Source organism: Puntigrus tetrazona, chromosome 7 (genome assembly GCF_018831695.1).
Source record: "Puntigrus tetrazona isolate hp1 chromosome 7, ASM1883169v1, whole genome shotgun sequence".
In the NCBI taxonomy this organism is placed as follows: Eukaryota; Metazoa; Chordata; class Actinopteri; order Cypriniformes; family Cyprinidae; genus Puntigrus; species Puntigrus tetrazona.
The window spans coordinates 673077-698076 of NC_056705.1; the positions used below are offsets into that span (position 1 = coordinate 673077).

General features: G+C 37.3%; 1 protein-coding gene across 1 annotated transcript in view; it reads right to left on the reverse strand.

The window, feature by feature from the left end:
• Positions 1–25000, reverse strand: part of si:dkey-172j4.3 (diacylglycerol kinase delta) — a 52538-nt gene that overhangs the window by 9402 nt on the left and 18136 nt on the right. Inside the window, 9 exon segments of the mRNA XM_043243798.1 lie at positions 136–244; positions 507–666; positions 1418–1520; positions 1751–1876; positions 1951–2057; positions 2303–2435; positions 3006–3110; positions 3295–3375; positions 3485–3595. Of these exon segments, the coding sequence (XP_043099733.1) occupies positions 136–244; positions 507–666; positions 1418–1520; positions 1751–1876; positions 1951–2057; positions 2303–2435; positions 3006–3110; positions 3295–3375; positions 3485–3595 (1035 nt within the window).

The following is a 25000-nucleotide window of genomic DNA, read 5'->3' on the forward strand; positions in this document are numbered from 1 at the left end:
ATTAAATGCATTTCTTAAAAATAACATTCTGAATGGTAGTGGTCTATTTTACACCTGTGCATGCTATTCTAAAACAGTGATTGTTTTCATAATCTTTTATTAAAATGTAAAAACTTCTTTTCTGGTTATTTTGACCTGTTTGTGCAGACTGAGTTTGTCCAGTTCAGAAAGAACCCAGCCCACGCTCCCATCTCCACCACACACCAGGATACGAAAGGTCTCAAACTTCTGGAAGAGACGAAGCCTGAATGCACAAACAAAAATGAAAAAAACAAATATGGTTCAGAGAGCAAATTTACTTTGCCAACAAAATTGTATGATAAAACAAGTCAGGATGCTATTAAAAGTTTAAAAGGACATCTTGACTGAGAATGTTACAGTTATCAAGTAAAAATGTTTGGTTGTTGTAAAAGCTAAGCTACTGTGACTGATTCCTGACTCTTTTATTGCCTTACATAGCCTTTTAATTGCTATTGCAGTGTGTGATAAGCGGGCGTTAACCTCACCCCAGCTGTGGTCCGCCATTCATGAGGTCAAAGACCTGTGCTGGGTTTAATAGCTGCTTAAACCTGCGCAGGAACTTCACGCCCTGGTTGTCTCCACTCTTACTGTTCACCAGCACCAGCAGAGGACTCGAACAGGATGGACTGGTGGCTTTCCAGAAGCCTGCAGGGAGCAAGGGATGATGAAGAGGGACAGTGGAGGGATTGGAGAGGGAGGAGAGAGAGTGGCAATGAGAGAAGGAGAGGAGAGGAGAAGAACTTGGGAGGGATGTCACGTTTGGAAATGTAACCAGCTTTAAAAGACCATCTCTTTAACAATGTCTCTGTTGTAAATGTAGCAGAAAACTTGTAAAAATTTGTAAAAAAGTTGTAAAAATGAATCATGGCTGTACTGAATTGGTGAGATCAGTCTAACTCTAGAGAAATTGTATTCATTACAATAATTTAAAACAATTTAATACCGTTTAATATATATAATAAACATAATATGCCATTATATCTTATATGTTGGGTTACATTTTTGGTTACATCTAACATAAAGAATAATAATTTTGTTGATTAATGTAGAATAAAAAAAGTAGAAATAAGTTTAGTTGTAAGATATAACACTTTTAATATAACTGTTTGTCTGTTTTATTAAAATATAAAATGAAGACATTACTCCAGTGTCACATAGTCCTTAAGAAATCATTCTAATATGATGACATCTTATCAAAGTGGAAAACAAAGAAATCATGACACATTTTTGTATATATAGAGTTCAAAGCAGATATATGGTATATTTAACTGTCATACTGATGATTATACTTCAACTAAATAATGTAATTTGCAAGTCCATACACAAAAGCATATGATAATGTATATGAGCGTTATAGATACAGCTGAGCTGATGCAGTTGCCAGGGAAACCCTTACCGTCAGAGTCGATGCTGTTAAGTGCAGTGGGCGGAATGATGGAGACCTTACACTGACCCAGAGGACAAACCTTTCCCAACTGCTCCTTACAGCTGTTATGCACCTACACACAGGCAGATAGATCACTAGCTACTCATACCTATCAGTGGAGACACATTAGCTACACACCTGTATAAATATGAAGTCATAGTCTTTCCAGTAAGCTCTAGGTGTTTATGTGACATCTAGTTGTTATGGTTATAACATCAGAGTGAATAGGGTGTGATGCTACATAGTGGGTGTGAGTGATATACATAGCACTGTGTTTAAAAATTGGGTAGGAAGTTGACGTACGATAGCTTTACACCAGAGGCACCGCCAGTCCTGTAGTCGACGTACGCTACCACAGTTTCGATCGCACACCACACACTTTGCGCTGACCGGCAGGTTCCCCTCCAACCACTGGTGTGGCATTGACACCTGTATACACAAACGCACTGATTTAGGTACAGTATAGACTATCACTGAGACCAAAAATTCAAAGATTCACTTACTCCATCTTCATCTTCTATGATGTCATTTCCTATTGATGCCAGAGTAGTCCACTTACAGTTATTTGTGGATCGTACAGCACAGCGCTTGTGGGCTTTGAACTTGCACACTATCACGCGCAGAGAAAAGATGAGAATAAACAGATCGTCACTAGAAAGTGATAACAGGCTGAGGGCAATGTTCCTATTCATGACTCATTGATTATGCTGTAAAGATACAATGCCATTGTTAGTTCTACAACCAGAATAAACAATGTGTGAAGGCATAAATGGCAAAGAAAAGGGAAATTCAAACAAAATGACAGAGAGAAAAATAAACAAGACGAAAATAATAAATCTTAATGTTAATGTTTACCTTCACAGGAAAGACCATGAGAGGTGACCCCCGGCAAAGCCTCTCGACACACATTGCAGAAGGTGGGCCGGGCATGAGAGCAGGCATACCAGTTGTGCATCCCAGAGAAGTGCTCCATGTTAAACTGACTGGCCTGAGATCAATAAAATCATATCAGTGTCATGACACTATAAATACATATATACATATATCTAGAGGAGTGATTTTCAACCAGGGGGCTGGGGCTCAACTACCAATGGGGCTTCAAGATAGTGTTATTTTAGTATAAGCAGAAAACTATTATAGTTTTTACGAATATTTTGAATTTGTTTGTGTATATTTTATGTTTTCATTTTCATTTTTACAATTGTGTTTTTTTTTTTTTTGACATTTTTATGTTTTTAAATCTTTGTTGATTGTTTTTTTTTTAACTTAAATGTTAAAATCATTTCTTTAAAAAAAATGTCTACATAGTTTTAATAATTTTGTAAGCTTTTTAAGCTCAAATGGGCTAAAACGCTAACTTGTTTGCATCAATATTTCACCTAAACACAATTACAATTATAGTAATTACTTTTGTTGCTTTATTGATCACTTAACTAAGAAATCCATGTGATGGAACATCGAACTGTTTAATGTGCAGCCACCAAGGGCATCAATGCAAATTAACTGAAAGTTTCAAATGATTATGGAGAGGGTTAAAGGTGACGTTTTAGACACCAACCTCATAAGTCTCCCATTTCTGTACAGATTTCAAAGCACTGATCCAGTCTTCCATCTCCTTCCTGCTCTCTGCACACAACATCAGCTTACGAAATGGAGTGATAACCTAGGATAGAGAGCCAAAGACATTCAGCAGGTGTGAGCTATTAAATAATGAATGAACAAATGACAGCAAACTAATTAATGGGGTTGTCTCAAAATCCAGTGAGATCACTATCTGCTGTAGATAGCACGTTACAAAAATCATTCACTGGGTCTCGAGAAACCTACTGAGAAGAGGTTTTACTTACTGTGAAACTGTTGTTGATGTTCTTAGTGCTGGTCTCAGCCACACTGGCATCTGAGAGGTCAACCTCGTCAAATATGAGAGACTGCAAGACAGTGGTATGTTTCTGTCACCAACAAACACTGAAACAAGCACCTATACAGCACCACCTGAGCTTCAGTCTACTCCAGAGGAACACAGTCCCCTGCTCTGACCTTTGAATCTTTGGCATAGTAGAGAGTCCTGCCTCGCAGTTTGAAATACCTCCTCTTCCATCTCTGAAAAGAGCTGGTCTGTTTGAGCAGAAGACCCTCCTTCACACTCTTCTGCAAAACAAATGCAAAGAAAAAGAAAAGAGATTAAAATTAGCATAAAAGACAGCTAATGCAAACACAACTTGATTTATTTTCATAGTAGCATCCATGTGTCTGTGTGTGCAAACACGTTTCACTGCCACATTTTTCATAATGAAACATTTTCCTGCCGTGCTAGAACTGGCTATTTTTAGAAACTGCTTCACAGCCCATTGGATTTACTGGTGTTCATAAATTGCTTCTTTTGCACATGCATGAAATTCAGTCTTTTGCTTGTTATGCTGAAGCATAATAATAAATCAACGCACACAAACCCCCGAGGCTTCAACTTCCATTAAGAATCCTGTAGTTCAATCACAGTGGCCTATCACCAGGACCAGATGGAATTGAAATTTTTTACACATTTTCTATGCTTTTTTCAATAGTATTTATGCTGTTGTTGCTGGTTATAAACATGAGAAAATTAGCTCTTTTTGGTAGCTGGAAGTAATTAGTCAATATATACATTTTTAATGGGTAATAGGTAGATCTTCGTGAATGAAAGGTATTTAATTCCTAGGAAAAGACTAATGGGAACTGGTATATTAAAACCATATAAGAGTATCTATCAGATTTACCATAACAACACTGAAAGACCAGTTAGATCACTTTCTAATGCTTCCTTTTCCTTTGCATCGCTCTCGTTCAATTGTCCACAAAAAACAAACAATGGTAAGCTTACAGTAAAACCTGGTTTGTCGCCTAGCAACATTCCTGACTCAAGTGCTATATAACGCTGAGATGAACTGCCATATTTCCATAAAGTTCACCGTGGACCTTTAAAACACTGTCATGTCATCAATTCATCTCTAACTTTCATCATAAACCTTGATGCTTCAATCTCTCCTGAAGGGTAGAGAAAAATAAAAGCTATAAAAGTCTTTCAACAAGTCATCAAATACAGCTGTACTTCGTGGCACAGTAAAATGAAATTACACCGAGTCTGTCCTTGTCTAAACATGCAGGGGCATATTCTGTGCCCTCTCGTGACGTGAGATGTGGATTTCATAAGTGGATTGTGGCAGAACAATGCCAGTAGCTTAGTCAGCAGTGAGACAGGCTGATGGTACAGAAATGACAGCGTATCTGTCTTTCACGGGTCTGTCACACTGAAAACAAGGAGAGGGAGAGTGTTGTTGCTAAACATTAAGGAATCAATATGAGTAACCTAGCCAGGCAAACTTCCAAGAGTAATGACGTACATATGAAGGGAGTGAATTCATTAACAGAGCTGCATGGTCTGGTGAGAAAGAAAGAGTGTGTGTGTTCTGTCTATATTCAAAATAAAGGTCAAAGAGCCTGATTCTCATTTTTACACACTCCTACCCTTGAGAAAAATAAGTTTGCTTAATTGTCTTGAATGCGCATTTATAGTGTACTTCAAATCTTAAAAAAAAAATTTAAAAAAATCCAAATATAATTTTAATGACACAGAAGCCAGAGATGTTTACTTAACACAGCATTTCTTAGCAAACATACTTTTAAAATGTGTGATCTGTAATAATGTCAAATCAAAAGTTTTACTTTAAAGCACACTAGAAATAATTTTAACAATTTAAGAAATACAATGCAGCATTTTTACAGTAAACAGTAAATCCAACAAACTGTAAGGTATCTATTTTAATTTAAACTTCAGTGTGCCATTCAAAATCTCATTTAATAAGCATATTTTAAATATACTAAATTGCATGTACTGTATATCACATACAAGCATAAAAATAAAATTGAGGCTTATGTCACATGTGAAGGGGGGATAAAATCAGATTTGAGCCACTTTCAGGAGTAATGTCAGTGTAACCTCTGAGTCAGTTTTGCAGGTGATTATATTCTCCACATGCCTTTCAACAGGTGTCTCATTTTCTCCACCATGACTCCCAGAAGAGCTCATAAATGTGTGTGGGGACATAACTGCCATCAGAAGGTTGTTAAATCTGTCAAAATCCTTCCTTTGAGGACATCTGGGGTCATTTTCAATTGAAAAAACATTTACTTAAGAGTTAAATAATGGTTTCTTGGAGCAGATTTAGGAATTGTTTATCTGTAGTCATATTTAGATTCATGCAAAAATAGCAGAAATCTGTTGTATGTATATCGTGACTTTAGCAGGTAAATGTGTGTGTGGGTCAGGTATTTCAGTTTTTCTTGAATACAACTAAAATCAATTAAATTATGGACACATTTATACAAACCTATTTGTATTCTAGAAAAATATAATTAGCTTAGAAAACAACAAGGTTAAAAAAAAATAAGAAAAATAAAGGTATATGTGTGTGTATAAAATGAAACAAATAAGTGTGTGCAAGTTTAGGTGTGAGAGTCTTTTGGATGTCTGCCAGTGAAGCTTCCTCTACACCAAGACAAGCATCAGAGCCAGACATCACTCACTTCATCCTTTCAGAACAGAGCTGGTTCCACATTCATAAAAGATGAGGACATCTTTGATCTGTCACAGTGTGCAAGCAAACTCTTTCTCTTTCACACACACACACACACACACACACACACACACACACACATACATACAGAGTGATGTCAGCTGGTGACTCAGAGGAACTCTAAGGACAGACATCCTCACACAATGATTGCTATTTTTGTTTAATCTCCTCTTCCTCTTCTAATCCTCCCCTCTCTCTCTCTTTAGTTCCTCTCAAATCCTCAGCTTCTGTATTCGCCCTGCTGTTCTCTTCCTCCTTTCTCTCTTCTTTCTTGCGTCATTCCAACTCACCCTGTTTATTCCTTTCCCTGTTTTCTGTCACCCTCTCCTTTCTCCGTTTTATCCTCCTCTATTGTCCTCTCATTTGAAGGGCACAGTGCCTCTGCAATGCCCTACATAGAGCTACAACTACAAATCCCATGATTCCTTTCAGCAAAGCTGATTAGATCCAAGTAGCTATAAAAGCTGGATAGAGATATCCGTCAGCATTCCTATTTATGTCAATAGGAATTGCTAAGATACTGTATGCAGCCTCGGAAGAAAACAACTTGGATTCTGCCATTTTTATTTATGGTTGCTGAGTCTATCCTCTGCTCTGATTAATCTACCTTTTTGTAAAATATGGCTTGTGTTTTTGAATTTCCTTGCAACCTTTGTAAAAGCCTTGAAATATTACTCAAAGACTTAATTTTGTTTTTTAAAAACTATTGGGAGGACTATATCATCTTCTGACCCTTGAATTGCTGTTAAAGTGGACCTGAGCAGCTTTTTAAGTCAAAGCAGTACGGCTATTAGGACAATCATGTGTCATTATACTCATAATATGACTCTATGCAATTTCTGATACTGAAAGAGAGAGGACATAAAGATTATTCCACTAAATATGCAAGGGAACAATAGGGAAAAAGAAAGCATAGCATGATCTTCAAAATATTGATTCCACAAGCAATGAAACGTCATTAACAAATCATACAACTCCAGCATATCGCTTGCCTATTCAGGAAGTATCATCCCACATATACAAATTCAAATGCAATGAATCTTAATTAAGTGTCCATTTAGAAGAAATCAACCAGAGCAAGTGAGGCACATGACCAGCTGCCAAACGCAGCATGTAACAGTAACAGTACAAACCTTAATGTAAAAAATAACACTGTTTGTATATTTTACAATGGCTGAACACAATCAGAGCAATAGCCCAATTTCAGCCAATCACCCTTATCTATCAGTTGCCATGGAAACACCAATGAGCTGTCAGCAAACACAGCTGTCATTCAAACAATCAGTGTTCCAAAGGCGTGGCCAAACACTGTGCGGCACTAACAGCATGCAGGGCCATAAGCTGCACTACTCATAAGCACAGGTCAACACTCTTGCTATATTTTTTTATACAAAATAATTAAGACACTTTCTCTGTTTAGCAAAGACTGGTTATACACAGATCTTAATCATCACAACAACAGACTGGTTTTTCCCTTAAGAAATCCCTTGTTGATTCAGATATAAAACATCTCTTTTCCTCCTTCTAGACATTTCATAAATAATTACACACAAACAGAACTGAGCTCTCTGAAGCTTTGTTCAGACAGGCAGGAAAAATCTGACTCATCTGTCTGTAAGCAAAGAATCAAACCAAATCAGATTTTTATAAACAGTAAAACATCTTATTCACAGCCATATCTAGTTAGAAATCTGATTGAAATCTATTTTTATAATACGTCTCTGAAAGGTCAGATCATATTTCAAGTAATATTTGTTTCGTGAATAATGACTTAAAATTCATTTTACTCTCATCACAAAGCTTTTGTGACCTTTTTGTTATAGTGTGCAAACTGCTCAATTCAAATACAATCATATTCACTCGCACGTTTTCTGATATGGAATCTTATGCATGAAATTATAAATACAGCAATAGCTGCCAATTATGTTCTCTCTCGTGCCACGTGAGATCACATATGCAGAGGCACAATTTCCGTTTTTTCCTTTCTCCCTGACAGCAGCTCTCAGTTGTCATGTAAGAAAATCACTACTATAGCAACTGATGCAGATATACCGGATATTGACTACACAATCTGAGCAAACGGATCAGATTGCATCACTTACCGTACAAAATGACACTTCTAAAGATCAGATGGGATTAATGTGCAGTGTCAACAGTATGTATGAGACAGTCTGAGTTAGATAGCACAGTCTGGTTAAAGTTGAGTTAGAGCCAGACCAATTACCCAAAGCGCCCACAGAGACTATGAGTCCCTTTCACAGCTAGTAATTAACCTAATGAACTGATTACAGCCCCTGCAGTACAGCCTATGAGTGTGTGTGTGTGTGTGTGTGTGTGTGCATGTGCAGCTAATTACAGACTAAATCACACAGCCTGAGAATTTACTACCTCTGAGGTGTCACCCTGAAGAAGCCAAGACTCATTCAGTAACGGTGTCAGATTCTACACAAGCAATGTGCTAATGAGAACTGCTCCACACATACTGTGCAAATCTCACACCATTTAGCATATTAGTTTTATTGAATGATTAATAAACACATCATGTGATACACTAAATCGCTATAATGAATGCGTATACGTTATAAAGGGCTGTAAGATATGGATAGCCCTTAAATTCATTTATAAGGGCTTTACAATGGGCAATTATAGTTTGGCCTCATCTGAATTTTGAATGTGCTTAAAATAAACTAATCTACATCTTGGATGGCCTGAGGGTGAGTAAAGTTTTCTTTTTGAGTGAACTGTTGCTTTAATTCAAACTTTAGCTGAATTAAAAAGCTGTACTTAAAATTAGGGCAACATCACAGGGTGGGAAAAACACTTTCAAGTCCTAAACGGAAGGAAGCTGGCCACCAGAGACTGATGAACATTAAAGACGGAGAGTTCTTTGAGCGCCAAAATGGTCAAGTGATAGAAATACTCCCCATTCGCCCCAGAGAGCATCTAACCATGTTAGTCTGCTGTTTTGGATATTAGTGTTTATTTGATGTTAAAAATTAATGCATTTTGAGCACAGGGTGTGTTGCAGACCTCAATAGGAAGTGATGTTTGAGTGATATGTGCATTTAGACACACATGTGATCCAATCTACAGACCGCCAGGACACTCAGCGGTCGAAGATATGAGGGAGACTGGATCAGCAGAGATGACAGAACTGATAAATGCTAATCCTACGTAACACATGGTCACAGAACATCACTGTTCGTGCTGATCCCTCCATCAACGGGCTTTCAAAGATGTCTCCTCATTATCTTGTGACAAAAAACCCCCCAACCGAGTAGTCAAGAGGCAAATATGTTCCTTTTTACAGGTCTAATAAAAGTGTAATTTTACTCCGTTTTTAATTAACTAACCATTTTTTTATTTGTTTATTTTAATTTGACTTTAAGCTGTAATCAGTTTGTTACAAGCTGTTTTTTAATTGCATTTTGTATAAGTTTTAGTTTGATTAATTTTAATCAGCTTGCTCACGCATCATGTTTTCTAAGATTTAATTTAAGAGTCAATTTAGAAGCTTCTTCTAAAATAAGCGGCAAAAGCATACCAAAAAAAAAAAAAAAAATCACATTTTAATACTGCTGAGATCTCTTCCATAGAGAATACGGATATGAAATTACTTTAGCACACTTAAATTGAGATTAGTCTGTCTAACAATTGTTTCTGTTACCATTATTAACCTGTAGGTCTCCCTGTACATTATGTATATTATTAAGGAAGGTATTAATTAATGCTAGGATCATACTAAGCACTGTGAAGTCAGGTATGACCCCGTCTGTCTGTGACTACATATTCCTTATGGATTGTTTTTTTATATATTTGAGTGGGACGTGAACAGCAAGCTGTTATTTCACTGAGAAAGTTGAACAAAGATAACGGATGTGTTCTGTATTCAACAGAGGGCAAAATAAATGAGAAGCACTGCAAACAAATTACATATTGCAATCAAAGAAATTCTTGTCTGGGCTGTAATTTTTCCAGAGGTTATGTGAAAAAGCTGAGACATGTTTGAATTTACCTGACAAGCTCCAACTGAACAGGGCTTTTGTCTGAAGAGAATAAACCTGAGAAGCAGAAGCCCTTCATTTAATCTCATGTCCATATAGGAGAAACACTGAGATAATAAAAAGATCTTATTTGAATAAAAACTATATACACTCTGAATACCGACTGTGACAAAGTTGTTTTGGACAAAAGCATCTCGTAAATATATAACTGTAAATATAAAGTGGAAAATTGCATTTTCCCATGCAATCATTGCTATACACACTGTATACACGAATTTGATAATAACAGTGTCTATGTGTCTTTAACTATCCAGACCATCCAGTTCTGTTATTTATTACAGGCTTTACATTAATGCTGTGGTAATCAGATCAGCACAAACAAGCATGTCCTGCTAACCCAGATAAACCTTATGACATGCACACACACACACACACACACACACACACACACACACACACACACAAACACACAAACACACAAACACACACACACACACACAAACACACACACAAATACACAAACACCCTCTGCATTATCTCTCACATACAATAAATCTAAGCCAAAACACATACGTCCCAAATCCAATCATGAATCATCTGCTGACGGGAAGTGATCACCAAACGGATGAGTCCGGGATGAGACACTCAGCCTCACAATTAAAAATAAATCTGACTATCACTAATATAACCATCACATAAACACAGTCTGCAGTGCTCATTCTAGCGAACTAAACAAAGTCAAGTGGAATTACAGGAGTAGCCTATCCAAACCTGCGAGAAGGCACTATTGCTGATTGTCTGTCCTTCTGTTGTTCTTACTGAACTGCTGGAGGAGGTTTCCAAAAAGTCTTCTTCTCTTAAGCGGCTGGCATCTCCCTTCCCACCTCCATCACAGCCAAACAAGAGCGGGGCAAGGCAACACACACTGCCTGGACACAGCCTGGGCATGATGGGTCCCTTCAGCCATCGACATGTACACACACACACTAACTGACACACAGGAACATGCCGACTTCCTTTTGGCTGCACCTGAAAGACACACCTTCTTTTTGAAAAGAACTTCCTCTTACAAGTGAAGTGATAAGACCGCCCATCCTATTACACCAGGACCTACCGTTTGAGAATGAAAACACACAGAGGCGTATAAAGGTCTATATTTAGAACTAGATAAACTTGTTTGGTAAGCATCAGTATTCACAGAACCACAGGAAATCCCAAGCAGCTATAGTCCAAGGCAGATGTTCTTATTGGATTAGGATTGAAAAAAGACAATGAAGCCTTAGGCTAATGAACCATACTGTAGAAAGCAAAAATCTGCTTCTCCTAAAAAGAAATAAGATTAATTGGAGAATGAAGAGTGAAAGGAAACTTGACAGTTGTTTTTTCAGATGAATAATAATCACACAAAAATGTCTTTGAAGGTTTTAAAAGAAATGTCAACGCTTTATGCGACATCCGTTTTTATAAACCCACACTGAAAAAATGTGTAAATACAATTAACACTCAGCTAATCACTAAATCAGTTGCTAAGAAATAACAAACAATTTACAATTTATTAGAAATGTACAAACAATTATAAAGAAACACACAGCAAGTAACACACATCTTTAAATGAAAAACTAAACGAAAACAAAACAGCAATTTCTTGTACTCCAATATTTTTTTTCAATATTTAAATTTTTTTTAAAATAAGGATCTCTTTGAAAGAACTCAATCATATGGTATATTTATGCTTCTATATTTATATGTACATGTAGACCCATTTATAGTTCAAATTAAAAACAAAAACAGTATATGCATGTGTCAGATAACATCTGGAAAATAAATACATTCCACACTATGATGTATATATTTTGGATTAGAAACTATAAAATGAATCACTAATTATCTAATTTGCACTGCCAAGAAAAAATAATTAGTGATTATTAATCATTAATATATTGTTAGTATAGTGTACTAACATTTTTCTGCAGACCCAAGCTTGAAAACCTACCCTACGTTAAAGGAACGGCTAAAATAAAGTTGATCTTTTGAATTCCATGAAATGCTTTGAGCCATGAAAGAGCAGTGACTGAGGGATAAATATTTCCTGTTTGTCATCTGAAAGGGCACAGGTCTGTTCCAAAACAAACCTACATACGGTACATTCAGAAATATCTAGTAAACATCTTGACTGTGGAACATACCTAGAAGTGTCTGTTACAGAAACAGGTGGGATGTGGAAGAGATGAGCGAGATGCATCTGGTGAGAGGTGGAAAAAGATGGAAATACAGACCGAAATGCATAGTGAAGAATGAAGGGTGGGCTCTGATCTGATTTTGCATTTTTTGTGCATGAGAAGCAGGCGCTGTAATGAGCAAAACTGTAATTGACAGCAAACACAGACCGAGAAGTGTTTCTCTGTCATGTCTATGTGCAAACCTCCACCCCAGACTCTTTATCTCCTCTTCACATATTACTGTCGCTATAAACCTCCCAGTCTCAATGTGTCTGTGGTTTTACAGCTCGGTAATGAGATAAAACATCTCCTTGCTACAGGGCAAGGCTGACTGAAAGAAGATATCATTCCTTATGGCTCTGTTTATGAGAATAGGATGAACAAGCGCATTTGTGGGCTGCGGTTCATCGTGAGGACACTAGGGGCGGTAGTTGCTGGAGCTAAACCAGCACTGCAGTTATTTGTAACTGTCTGTTGCTATCTCGGATACACTGATGCTGAACACACACACACACACACACACACACACACACACACACATTACCATACCAAAAACACAACATTCACACTGGCTCAATTTCACATGTGAAACACGCATTTACACAGCTGACGTTATATGGCGGCCCATGATATTAAGATGGCATGCTGGGTTGTCATAGAAACTACACTGGCCGAGGAGACGGACTATCTAAAGGGCCACCAGGCCACACACACACACAAACACACTGTAAATCAACACAAATTCCCACATCAACATGCTGGGTTGAAGGCGACCTGCTGCTGGAGAGGAAATGAAATGCTTTGTCACTTCCTGCGAGAGAGCGAAGCGAACGCAGGGGGATTGGCAGAGGCACACAACATATGGGGCTGAGCCAGCTAATCTGCGTATGGAGAGAGAGCCCAGTGCCAACATTAAACCTAATGAACCCGGGCGTCAGATTTAGTGTCTGCATCAGAGTCAACATGATTCCCTCGGTGGATGTAGAGCGGAAATTCTCCTCCGTATTTAGCCTGATTAAACATGACTGGATCCAAACGTAGATTATCTTCCTGTGCTATTATGATGAAAATTAGAAGAGGAAGTTGAAATGACACTTTGGGAAATTTGATGAACATATGAACATGCACAAACACGCCGCTGCTGTGGGAGATCGCTCTAATCTCATTGCAGAACTACTGAAGACTGCTTCCAGCATACACCATAATCTCTTGAGTGAGAGAGAGAGAGAGAGAGAGAGAGAGAGAGAGAGAGAGACTGGGTTCTTTGCCTTCTTCATTTCTTTTGTTACAATCTAAAATTGAGAATGAGAGTCTTATGATAAGCGTCACAGATTAACAATAAATGCTTTGATATGGCTGTTAAACAAATAGAAAAAGTAATGTCAAAAATAAAATAAGATGGCAGTAACAATAATACATAATATTATGTAAATTAAATAAAATAATCCCAAATTAACATTTAAAAATATTGTAATACTATGATAATAAGGTGCTGGTAATTCTAGCATATTATGTTAATAAGATAAAATAAAACAATGCGTAAACAAAATAAAATAGGATTAAAAGTAAGGAAGAGTCAGAGATTAACAATTTATATTTTGGTAATAGTATGATAAAAATAATGAACAGAAATATAATTTATGTGCATGTCTCTTACATGTCTCTGACACTGACCGACAAAGAAAGTAATAAATAAAATATTATATATTTTGTTATTTAATAATAATTCAATATTAAGATATAAGCAAAATTAGCAAATAAAAACATGGGTAACATATATTTAACATAAAAATACAAATATAGCGAATAATCCCAGGTTAGAAATGAATACTAATATTACTATAAAAAATATTCAAATTAAATAAAAACAATTTTAATTGAAAGGTGGTGGCAGTAATGTGTAAATTTAAAAAAAAAAAAGACATTAAGGGACACAAGGAATATTCTAGATTAATAGTCAAGAATAAAAATGCTAAAAAGAAAGAGAAGAGATTATGACCAGAAAAAGATGGCATGCAATGCAGATAAGCAGTGTTGATGGAGGCAGAGAAGAAGAATGAGAAGTCCCACAGAGGTAGGAACACCTATGGAGTGAACACCTGCTGCTTGTGTCATGAACAAAGGCTTTGTGACTGAAGTCCTGTCACTGCTGCTCCCTTTTGACACACACACACACACACTAACACTGGCCTCGGTCACGACATCCACCTTAACCCTGAGTGCTCTGCTGCTTGTGTCATCTCCACAGGAACAATCCCCAGCCATTTCTGCGGCAACAGGATGAGTGGCGTTCTGCTAAAGAGCCTATTGTCCCTTCACATACCCCTTCACACACAAGCTCCTGACCACCTCATCACACATATGAGTAGAATATGTCAGCCGCACAACATAAGTGCATGAAGTATACATAAAGAAGAAAAAGAAAATGTACCATGGAAATGTCAAGACTTTCAATTTGATTTGATTGAGTTCTAATATACCTGAAGAGTTTCCCATCAGCATTACCATTTGTTAAATTTATTATTTAGCTCTAAACCCAGTTTTTGAGACAATTACTTGAGTTGCAAGTGCCATGTGACTGATTTTGAACATGTGACTTAAACTCTGAATTAGTGAAAGGAACTCTGAATGCTTCAGCATACCAAGACATTTTTGACAATTCCATGCTCCCAATTTTGTGCGGACAGTTTAGAACTGGTCCCTTCCTCTTCCAACATGACTGTGCACCAGTGCACAAAACAAAGTCCATAAAGACAAGGATGACAGAGTCTGGTGTGGATGAACTTGACTGGTCTACAGAGTCTTGACCTCAACCCGATGTAACACCTTTGGGATGAATTAGAGTGGAGACTGAGATCCAGGCCTTCTCGTTTAACATTAGTGCGTGACCTCACAAATGCGCTTCTAGAAGAATGGTAAAACACAGTCCTAAACCTTGTGGACAGCCTTCCTAGGAGAGTTGAAGCTGCAAAGGGTGGGCCAACGTCATATTGAACCCTATGGATTAGGAATGGGATGTCACTTAAGTTCATATGCGAGTCAAGGCAAGTGAGCGAATACTTTTGCCAATATAGTGTATCTTTGTAACAGTCCCACTGTGTGTATATATGTCGTTGGGAGGGTTGCTAGATTCACAGTCACAAATTGCCTCAAAAGCAAAACTATAAAACACAACAAGCTAAATCAAGTCTTAATAAATCCCTACACCACAAACACATAAACACACTGAGCTCAGTGAGTCCAGTGGGAAAAATAGATGACAAACCACATACAGCTTTTGTACATGTGAGTGCAGAGAGAAATAGAGAGCTGTTCCACTTAACCTTTCCAGTGAGAGACACACAAACCTGACCCAGCACCTGTTCTGTGTGTGCAGGTCGCAGCTGTACACCTGTGTCATCCTTTCCTGACTGTGTTCATAATTGAATGTTATTATATTTCATTGTGTGAGTGTGCTCTGTGTGTGTGTGTGTGTGTGTGTGTGTGTGTCTCGTCAGCAGTTCTTCTCTTTACTGGCAGCACTCGACCTCCTCGGGCAGAGAAATATTTTCTGCTGAATTAATCAATCACAGAGCATGATCTCTATGCAGATGAATCTAAATAAATGAAGAGAACAGAAAGTTTCCAAACATTCAAATAACATCCTCGTAATGTCAGTTCACATTATGAGTAAGCTTTTAATGATAATAATAATAGGTTTCTCATGAGGCTGTACTGTAGGCTGGTCACATTGCCTGATCTTATACTCACACACACACACACACACACACACACACACACACACACACACACACACACACACACACACACACACACACACTTTATTTTGGCTGGGGATTTGGGGACCTGCCTCAGATCAGTCTTAACCTTCACTGACTGTAGTTTTGAAAACATACAATAAATTAAGATCCAAAGTAATTTAATTTAGCATCCCTACACAGCTCACAGAGCTTGTTATAGACGACAAACAACAACTCCACTTAAGATGACCATCTTTGCCTGCTACTGATGTGGATTGCTGTAATTACTGTATCTAGCTAACAGATTGGCCATATTTTAAAAAAGGGTCCTGAACAGCCTTTTTTATGATTTTGCATTGTTCTCTGAGGTGCCTTTATAATGTTATTTTATAATGTTAAGTCTTTTTTAAAGTTTTCTTTAAAATGTTTCTGAATTCTCAAGTTCGGAATTCTCTTAATATGTTACCAAACATTCAGGTAAATTATTTTTCACAAACATTTTTCATTGATATCAATGTTTAATTCAGTATAGCTGTTTAATATTTTCTGAAAAATGTTATGCCTCCCCTAGGATTCTTTAACAAATGAAAAGTTGTGAACAGTATTTGAACAGTATAAACAGTATTTAATTAAATGAACAGTATTTAATTAATTATTTATTTTATTTATTTAGTTCTGTAACAATATCTTTGCTGTCAAGTTTGATCAGGTGTCCACTGAATAAAATGATTAACTAAAAAAAAAAAAAAAAAAAAACACTCCAATCTTCTAAATCGTAATATATTTAAATTTTTGGCCTATACATACAAATGGTGTGTGTCCAGATATTGAGATTCCACAACACCCTGTGATCTCTCTCTATCTCTATGATACCATGTTGCCCAGTGTGACCAGCAGACAGTCCCTGCGGCTCGTTAACGGATCAGGCCTTCCACTGATCAACAAGCTAACTATGACTCACTCTCCCTGTCCTTTTCTTTTGACACCCAATACACTGCCATATGAGTGTGTGATGAATACGTGCGTTGCCATTCAAACTACCTATTTACCCAGCCTTACGTCAGATCGGATCTTCCATCTCTCTAGTTTCAGAAGTAGGATGTGTGTCCATATCATCTTCCACAGGATAATCAGACAGGGTCATATAACCTGTTCCAGTTCAATTACAGTAAACCACTCCAATCAGCTGCCTCCAGCAATAACACAGCTAGTTAGTATACATGTGTGAGTCGTCCAGTTAGTATACGTGTGTGAGCACCGGAAAAGAACCTTCTCCTCCTCTACTTCAGCTACATCATCGTTTCTCCATCTATGACTTTCTCTCGCTCCCTCCACTCAACAAAAAGTACCCAAAAGTACAAAGAATTTTAAACATGCACCATTTCAAAGTACATGAATATAGCAGATATAGAGTACTGCAATACATCAGATCATCATGGTATCTCAGCCTTCTCTCCATGTGATGTCTTACCATCAATTTCTCTGTCTCTATATAAAGGGAACGGGTATGTGAGTGGATCCCACAAAGCCCTAAAGCAGCCCATAATAAGGAGGACAAGCCACTCACCATGGTGACCTTGCTGTGCTTAGCAAAGAATGAAAAATAATGTTGAAAAACAATGAAATATGAATAAATACACGCATTGTTATTCCAATGCAAAAAAAGATGTTTGTTTTACTTCTTTTATTTGACAAAGATGCAATTGACCAAAACTGACAGTAATGACATTTATAATGTTACACAGTATTTCTATTTCAAATAAATGCTCTTCTAAATTTTCATCAAAGAATCTGAATAAAACCATTAGAATGCTTTCTGAAGGATCAAACTGAATTTCAACCTGAAATTTCAGCTTTGCGATCACATAAATGAATGACATTAAAATATATATTAAAACATAAAACTGTTATTTTAAAATGTAGTAATATTTTACAGTATTATCTGACCTGTATTTCACCTGTCCTGAATTTAACCATTTAAACACACTGAGGCTTTAAGATTTTGATTAAATTAAAATATTACTAAAAATGAACAAAAACAATCATATTCTGCTATATGTCTAGCTAACTGATCCAAAAAGTGACAAATGTTCAAATGATAACATTTTCTTGTTTCTAAACATGTGGCGCTTAAGTGCTGCTGTCATTCAAGCAAAAGTGGAACAAATAAAGAACTAAGAGATTCTGAAATTCATGTGCATTTTTCAATTTTTCCCTGAAAATTGTTATGCTGATGATATAATTTGCTTTGAAAAAAGCAGGGAGTTCCTCTGTCATTTCAGTGAGAATGCAGAGACAGTATTTTACGTGGTAAACAGCCTGTGACAGCACACTGTAAGCGTCAAACTTTGCATACTCAAACAGCTCGTTTGCATACCAATTTGCATATAGTCTCAGGTCAAACAGTCACGCTGTTGCTAATAGATGTTAATAAGAAACAGTGTTAGTACAAGAGATTCGACGCGGAGCCAAATCTGTGTGTGTCTGTGTACAGATTACAGTACATATGTGCTGGAGAGCATTCAGAGGCTCTTGAAGAAAGAACTCCATCTGTGTGTGTGAGTTTGTGATTAAGTGCGTGTGGGTTTAACATAGCTGTAAAAAAGAATAGTCTGTTGGTTATTTGCTTTATTGAGATTTACTATATTTTACTTATTTGTTTATCTTCCTATTTCACTCTATTAGCACAACGTCTATGCAAACATAATTAAAACACTTTGTTTGTACTAAAGTTTTTCGCTCACGCCAGTAAAACACTAAACTGAAAGCTGAGAGTGCATATGTGTGTGCCAGTCCATGTGAGAGTGTTGCAGTGAGTATGTGTGTCCAGTGTGGTAGTCCTTCAGTGGGGGCGTGAAAGGCTCTCCCCTTCTCTCGCTCCATCCACCATGCAAATGAGCCCTATACACAGCTCTCAATAACACTCAACACACAACCCGACTCTCACCTCACCGTCCTCCCACTCTCCCCGTCCTCTCTACTGTCACTCCATCTTTTCTGTCTATTTCAGGTCTGTGCAAGTCATTCTTTTCTTTAAACCCCACCCCACCCCTTTTATATTTCTTTGTCTGTTTATGCCTTCGTGTTTTCTTGAGTGTGCTTTATTTATCAGAGCGAGGCCCTAATTTACATAACCTATGGCCACTGATAGAGAGATGTAGAAAGAACGAGGGAAATTCCTTTGGCCTTCTTGAAGGTATTGGAGGTTGCATCCACGCCTCTCTCACCATCTCTCCCTCACGCAAATGCTCAACAAGCCAAATAGGGAATCGAAGAAGAAAACAAAAGCGCTGCCAACTATCTCTCAGCATGTGTCTTCCTATGCATATGATCATGTTTTTGCAGGCAGAGATGATTTCACAACATCTCTCAAATAATCGACCCAAGTCCCATTTACTCCGCTCTTCTTTGCATCTTGTGTGTTTTGAAAAGGCAACATGGATCCCATTGAAAATAGAAATGCCATTCAAATCGTATTCAAAACATTCGCAGTTTGTGAATAAAAATAGGCATCTAAAAATAGCCCTCATCAGTACGCATGATATAACATGTCAAGGGCTGAATTGTTTCTGGGCCTACTCCCGTTCACCTTGACATGCAAAATGGACAGATTTACAAGTCAAATTTCAATTGTATGACGCCATGCCAGAGACAAAACAGAAGTACATATGAACAAATATTAATTTGTGTCTTTTTAACCTAAGCATTATTTGATCATTAGTAATGGTTGCTATAATAATATTGATTATGATGCCATTTAAAAGTTTAGGGTTGGCTTCTTTCTAAGAAATTATTAGTTTTATTCATAAAGAAAAAAAAGAAAATACTATAAAGCACATCCACTACTTCCAACAGTGATAATAATCAAATCTGCATATTAGAATGATTTCTGAAATGATCAAGTGACACTGAAATGAAATCATAATAAATTAGAATGATCTTTCAAAATATATATTAAAATAGAAAGTAGTTATTGTAAATTGTAATAATATTTCACAATATTACTGTTTTTACTGTATTTGCTATCAAACAAATACAGCATTGGTATGTATACTTCTTATAAAACATTTAATACTCTTTCAGACCACAGATTTTTTTATGGTAGTATACATTTAGGTGTTTGCTAAAATCCTTAACACCAAGTACTAAACGTTTTAAATTCATTGATTGTATTTATGATTGTAATCAGCTTTCAGAGTCTTTGTAGCATACAGACCTGAAAGATACTTCAAACTGTGTGCAGGAGTGATGTGTTTTTCTGAACAATTAGACAGAAGAAAAAATAAATGGATAGATAAACAAAAAAATAAATCAACTACATATTCATGGATCAAAAACACTCAGAACCTCTCAGCAACCACACGGCAAGGCCCTGGCAAACACCCACAACACCCTAGCGTTGTGGAGGCGACTTCTGCATGGGCAAACACCACTCAGATTACCTTCAGAAAATATACATTTATTTAATCACTCTTGCTTGACAAAGATATATTAAACAAAATAATCAGAAACTATTTAGCAAAGTCACTGATGATCAAAATATTCCAAGAAGAATTCTACACGATGTTGATTTTCTAAGAGAGGGCATGCTCAATGTGAACACATTTCTAGAAAGTGAATAAAAATAGACGTTGCTTGGAGCTATAGTGAGTGAGAGGAAGCAAAACCGCGTGTGTGTGTATTCTCCTCCGCAGTTTGTTAGGGTCAGTGTGAAGAGCGCTGGTGTGTAGTGTGCTCTCTCTGGCCGCCCCCTCAGGCCCTGCTGTTGTGTAACCACCGCATTGCAGTCGCACACACAAATACATAATGACTGAAGTGGCTTATATGTGGGATAACACAAGTGTCTTCATGCGTAACTAAGTGTGTGGGTCAAGTTTTACCCATACTGTAGAGACCAAATACCCTCATAGTGACAGTAAAACCTGAAATCATATTGCTTAGTAGGGACCACTCAATATTCAAAACAGATTCTGTGATATTTATGTTTAGGGTTAAAGCAGTGGGGCCATTGCAGAGATGTTCTTTTTTACCTAAAAAATGCATCTAAAAACACCCTAACGCTCATTGTGGGACTTTTAACAAAAGTACAAGATGTGATGCAGAAGGTGAATGCACATGGTAATAAAGGATGTAAAAAAAGCAAATAAAACTAAAAAAAAGTTATACTAATTAGGTATTCATTCATACTTCAGATGTTTAGTTATCAAAGATCCTGAGCCATAGTGCAGGATGTATGTTTTTGTGAAATTTGAAAATTCCTATACACTCATAAATTTCTTCATTATTGCCATCTATATTTCCATGAAGAACTTTTATTAACATCCATGAAACCTTTTCGTGCACAAAAAGTTTTTATGGAAAAAAGGTCCTTTCGATTTTTAACTGCTCTTCATGAGAAGAGAAAAAACTATTCTTTCAAGAACTGTTCATTACAAGGTTCTTTTGGGTTCCCTTTCTTTTTGATGTCTTTATTTTTAGTGTATGCTAAAAGCTACAATGCTAAATTCATCCCAGAGACGACACCACAGAGAAAGTGGGCTAAAATCTGCAGATAAAAATAGAAAAAGATAGATCGGTTACGCTCACAGCAGGTGTGTGGAGCCTGGCCTGAATCTTCTGCTAAAGCTTCAACAAGTGTTAGAAGAACATTTCCCATTGTTCCTTGTTTTGTCAAGCAATCGTGGACAAGTGGTAAAGACTGAGAGGAGAAAATAATCTAACCACATGAACACACACTCTGGTCCCCGAGGGCACTGTGCAACACACACAGCTTGACACAATTAGAAACCCAGTGGGAGACAGGTTAAAACAGTACAGAGAGAGAAAGTGGGAAGGGGCTGGATAAATGGCACTCTGTCTATTTACCAGTGACATCTTTCCAATATCCAACAGCAGGTGATAAACAACGTGAAGAGAGAACAAGAGATAGAGAGAATGATGAAGACAGAGAAAGGCTGCTAGAGTAAACACTTTCTTTGCCACACACAGTCATTTCTCAATATTATTTCTTCACCAATTTCACACAAACACGCAGAATTTCAGACGTCGGTGTCACAGTGTTGCTGCAAAAGAGACAGAGGCCACAGACGGGGACCAGACTGAGAATAAATGTAGCTGATCTAAATTTATTCCACTGAACTCGATAGTTAAAACTGATCAGCATGGGAATGAGAGAGAAGCACCAAAGACAGATCCCACTGACTTTTGTTCAGCCCAGCAGAGAGCTGTGGTGAAATCTGTACATTGCAACAGGCCACCAGTGCACCCAGCTCTTACGTCGCACTCTTAGGCAAGTTTCTAAGAGTTACAAAATAAGTGAAATAGGTCAAGACATAACTGTGCTGGGTCATCCTAGTGGGCAATGGGGGTTCAGTTATTGCAAAATGTGTTTTCAACAAGACAAGAAAGCAGTTTCAGAAAAAGGAAAATCGTTTTAAAATTAAGTCACAGATACACAGTCTCATCAAGATACAATGATGAGAAATAAACAGTGTTTTTCATTTTGTTTAAACAGAGGTTAAAACAGGCTGCCAGGTTTGTAACATGGATGAACAAAATGATGACGGAATTTTTCTTTTTAGTTAATAAAAATTCTAATTTGTGACATTTTGAGAAAGGAAGCATGAATGTAGTTTGTAGAACAGGAAAAAAAGACATATGTGGTATTATGTTTTTTCTCACACATGCATGTATACAGATACACATATGTGCAGTGGTGTCTTCTTTTCCTTCATCTTTTTTTTATTCTGTTTCTGTACTCAGGCATGCTGCTTCCTTTCCCAAACCCTCAAAACGCACTTGATTGAGGAGGTGTGTGTGTGGGTGGGTGGAGGAGGGTGCTTCAATGCTTTCATCTCAGGGTGACACAGAATCCCTCCCAGTATTATATCATCTGCACCTGCACTCAGTGAGTGTTTGCCTGTGTGTGTGTGTGTGTGTGTGTGTGTGTGCACAGGGGCAACCACACCTGCCTCCTTAATGTAAACTCTTGACGCTGACAATATTCTAAGATGGTAAAACACGAGGAAGACACCCCCCATTCCTTCACCACAGAATATGAATCAACAAAGCTTTACCGGAATTACAGTAACAGTGTAGCTAAAATGATACTGTACTTCTGTATATTGTGCTTAAACCATAGTACAAGGGATATCTCACTCAAAAATAAAAAGGTTGTCATTTTTTGCTCTCTGTTCTGTTGTTTCAGACTTGTATGACTTTTTATCTCCTCTGTGGAAAATAAAAAAAAAGATAAAGAATGGTGGGATCCTAACAACATTGGACCGCTTTGAATTCCAATAATAAAATCAAATAAAAAATTGTAAATAAATAAATGACAGAAATTTAATTTTGGGGTGAAATACCAAAATAGTTGAAATAAGTTGAGGAAATGTACCACAAAATCAAGTTGGACATTAGGCTGGTAGGGTGACAAGAATCAGGCATCACCGTGCACATACATTTTGAAACAGATATCTTTTTCCACTATTCAGAATAAGAGTGCCTCATTTTATCAGAACATACATTTATCTGCCTCCATCCATTTAGAAACCGCTCTCATTTATTTGACATATTTTGTATGTCAAATAAATGATACAAACAATCTGCATAATTATTATTTTTATTTTAAACAAAGAAACACTGTGACACTGTCTTTTAATGCGCTGACAATAAGTTGGAGATATCTTTCAACAGCGACAATTTTCTGTAAAGCTGTTTTGAGACCATACAGTTAAATGTGTTGAAATGTGAAATACCTGAATCGTATATTTTGTTCTCTTGTCTGCTGTAACTTCGAATCTGAAGTAAAACATTTTCAAGAGGACTTTTACGATTAAACAGCAGAGGAATGAAGAGTGCTCAGGTCCTGTCACATATTATGAATAGAAGAATTAGTTTTGTGATCGGGGTGTAACTGAAGCACCAAGGTTTGATTTAGTCCTGACTCTTCTGAAGAGCTGCGTGTTACAGTGTGTCATGTAACTGATACATGCTGCTCAAGTGTTCACAGACAGGATGTGCTCTAACCTTAGACCTCAGAGCTGCAGGCTTTTTTCAAAATATCTACACATTCACACATGCACGACCATAAGTGTTTAGCCTTAAACCTTGATAGCCCAACCCTAACCTTAACCCTGTGTTCTCTCTCTCTTTGAGTTTCTTTCCTTCCTCATTCTCGCTGCTGCTTTCCTTTTTTGTTTCGGTTATCTGAAACCTTTTTTTCCTCAATCCATCCTTCTCAGCTCTAAAAAGACCTCGGTATTCAACATACAACATTATACCCAAGCAAACACATACACTGTAGGGCAACGCTTTAATATTTTGATAATTTTTTCACAAATATTATTAGTTGATGACCTCTTCGCAACATTATGTGCGAGTGTGTGAGATAAGGAGAAAGCACCTTTAAGACACTTTGGTCCAGTCTATGTAGGTGTGTGGTGTGTGGGTGAGTGGGTGTTTATGTATATGAGAAACAGAGAAACTGAAGTTCTCCTTCCTGAAGCTATAATCATAACAGCACTCGACAAAATGCTTTTTTCCACACTAAATTTATATAGCACAGTTCTGAATCTAACCAATACCTAAACTGATTCCTGTTTTAAATAACAGTGTGCACACAAATTTGACCCTGAGAACAGAAAGCAACACCGTCCTACTTTGCTCGGCTTCAGTCCAGCCCTCTAAACAATGAGAGACGTTGCTCCATTCACAACAGAGAAACCTCAAGGAACTGATCGCTACAGACCTTCTAGAGTTACAGCCACGAAACACAGCCCGAAGAGAGTGAAATATGGATGAGAGACGCTCTCTTGAGTGCTACATGTGGAATAACGTGAAACGAACAGGATGGGGGGACTTGTAGAAAACAGCTCTGTGATTAAAAGTGAAATATGAGACATCTTTCTAAACTCCACCGTACTGGCATCAAACCTGACAGCAGGTTCCACAGAGAGAGAGAGAGAGAGAGAGATAGTGA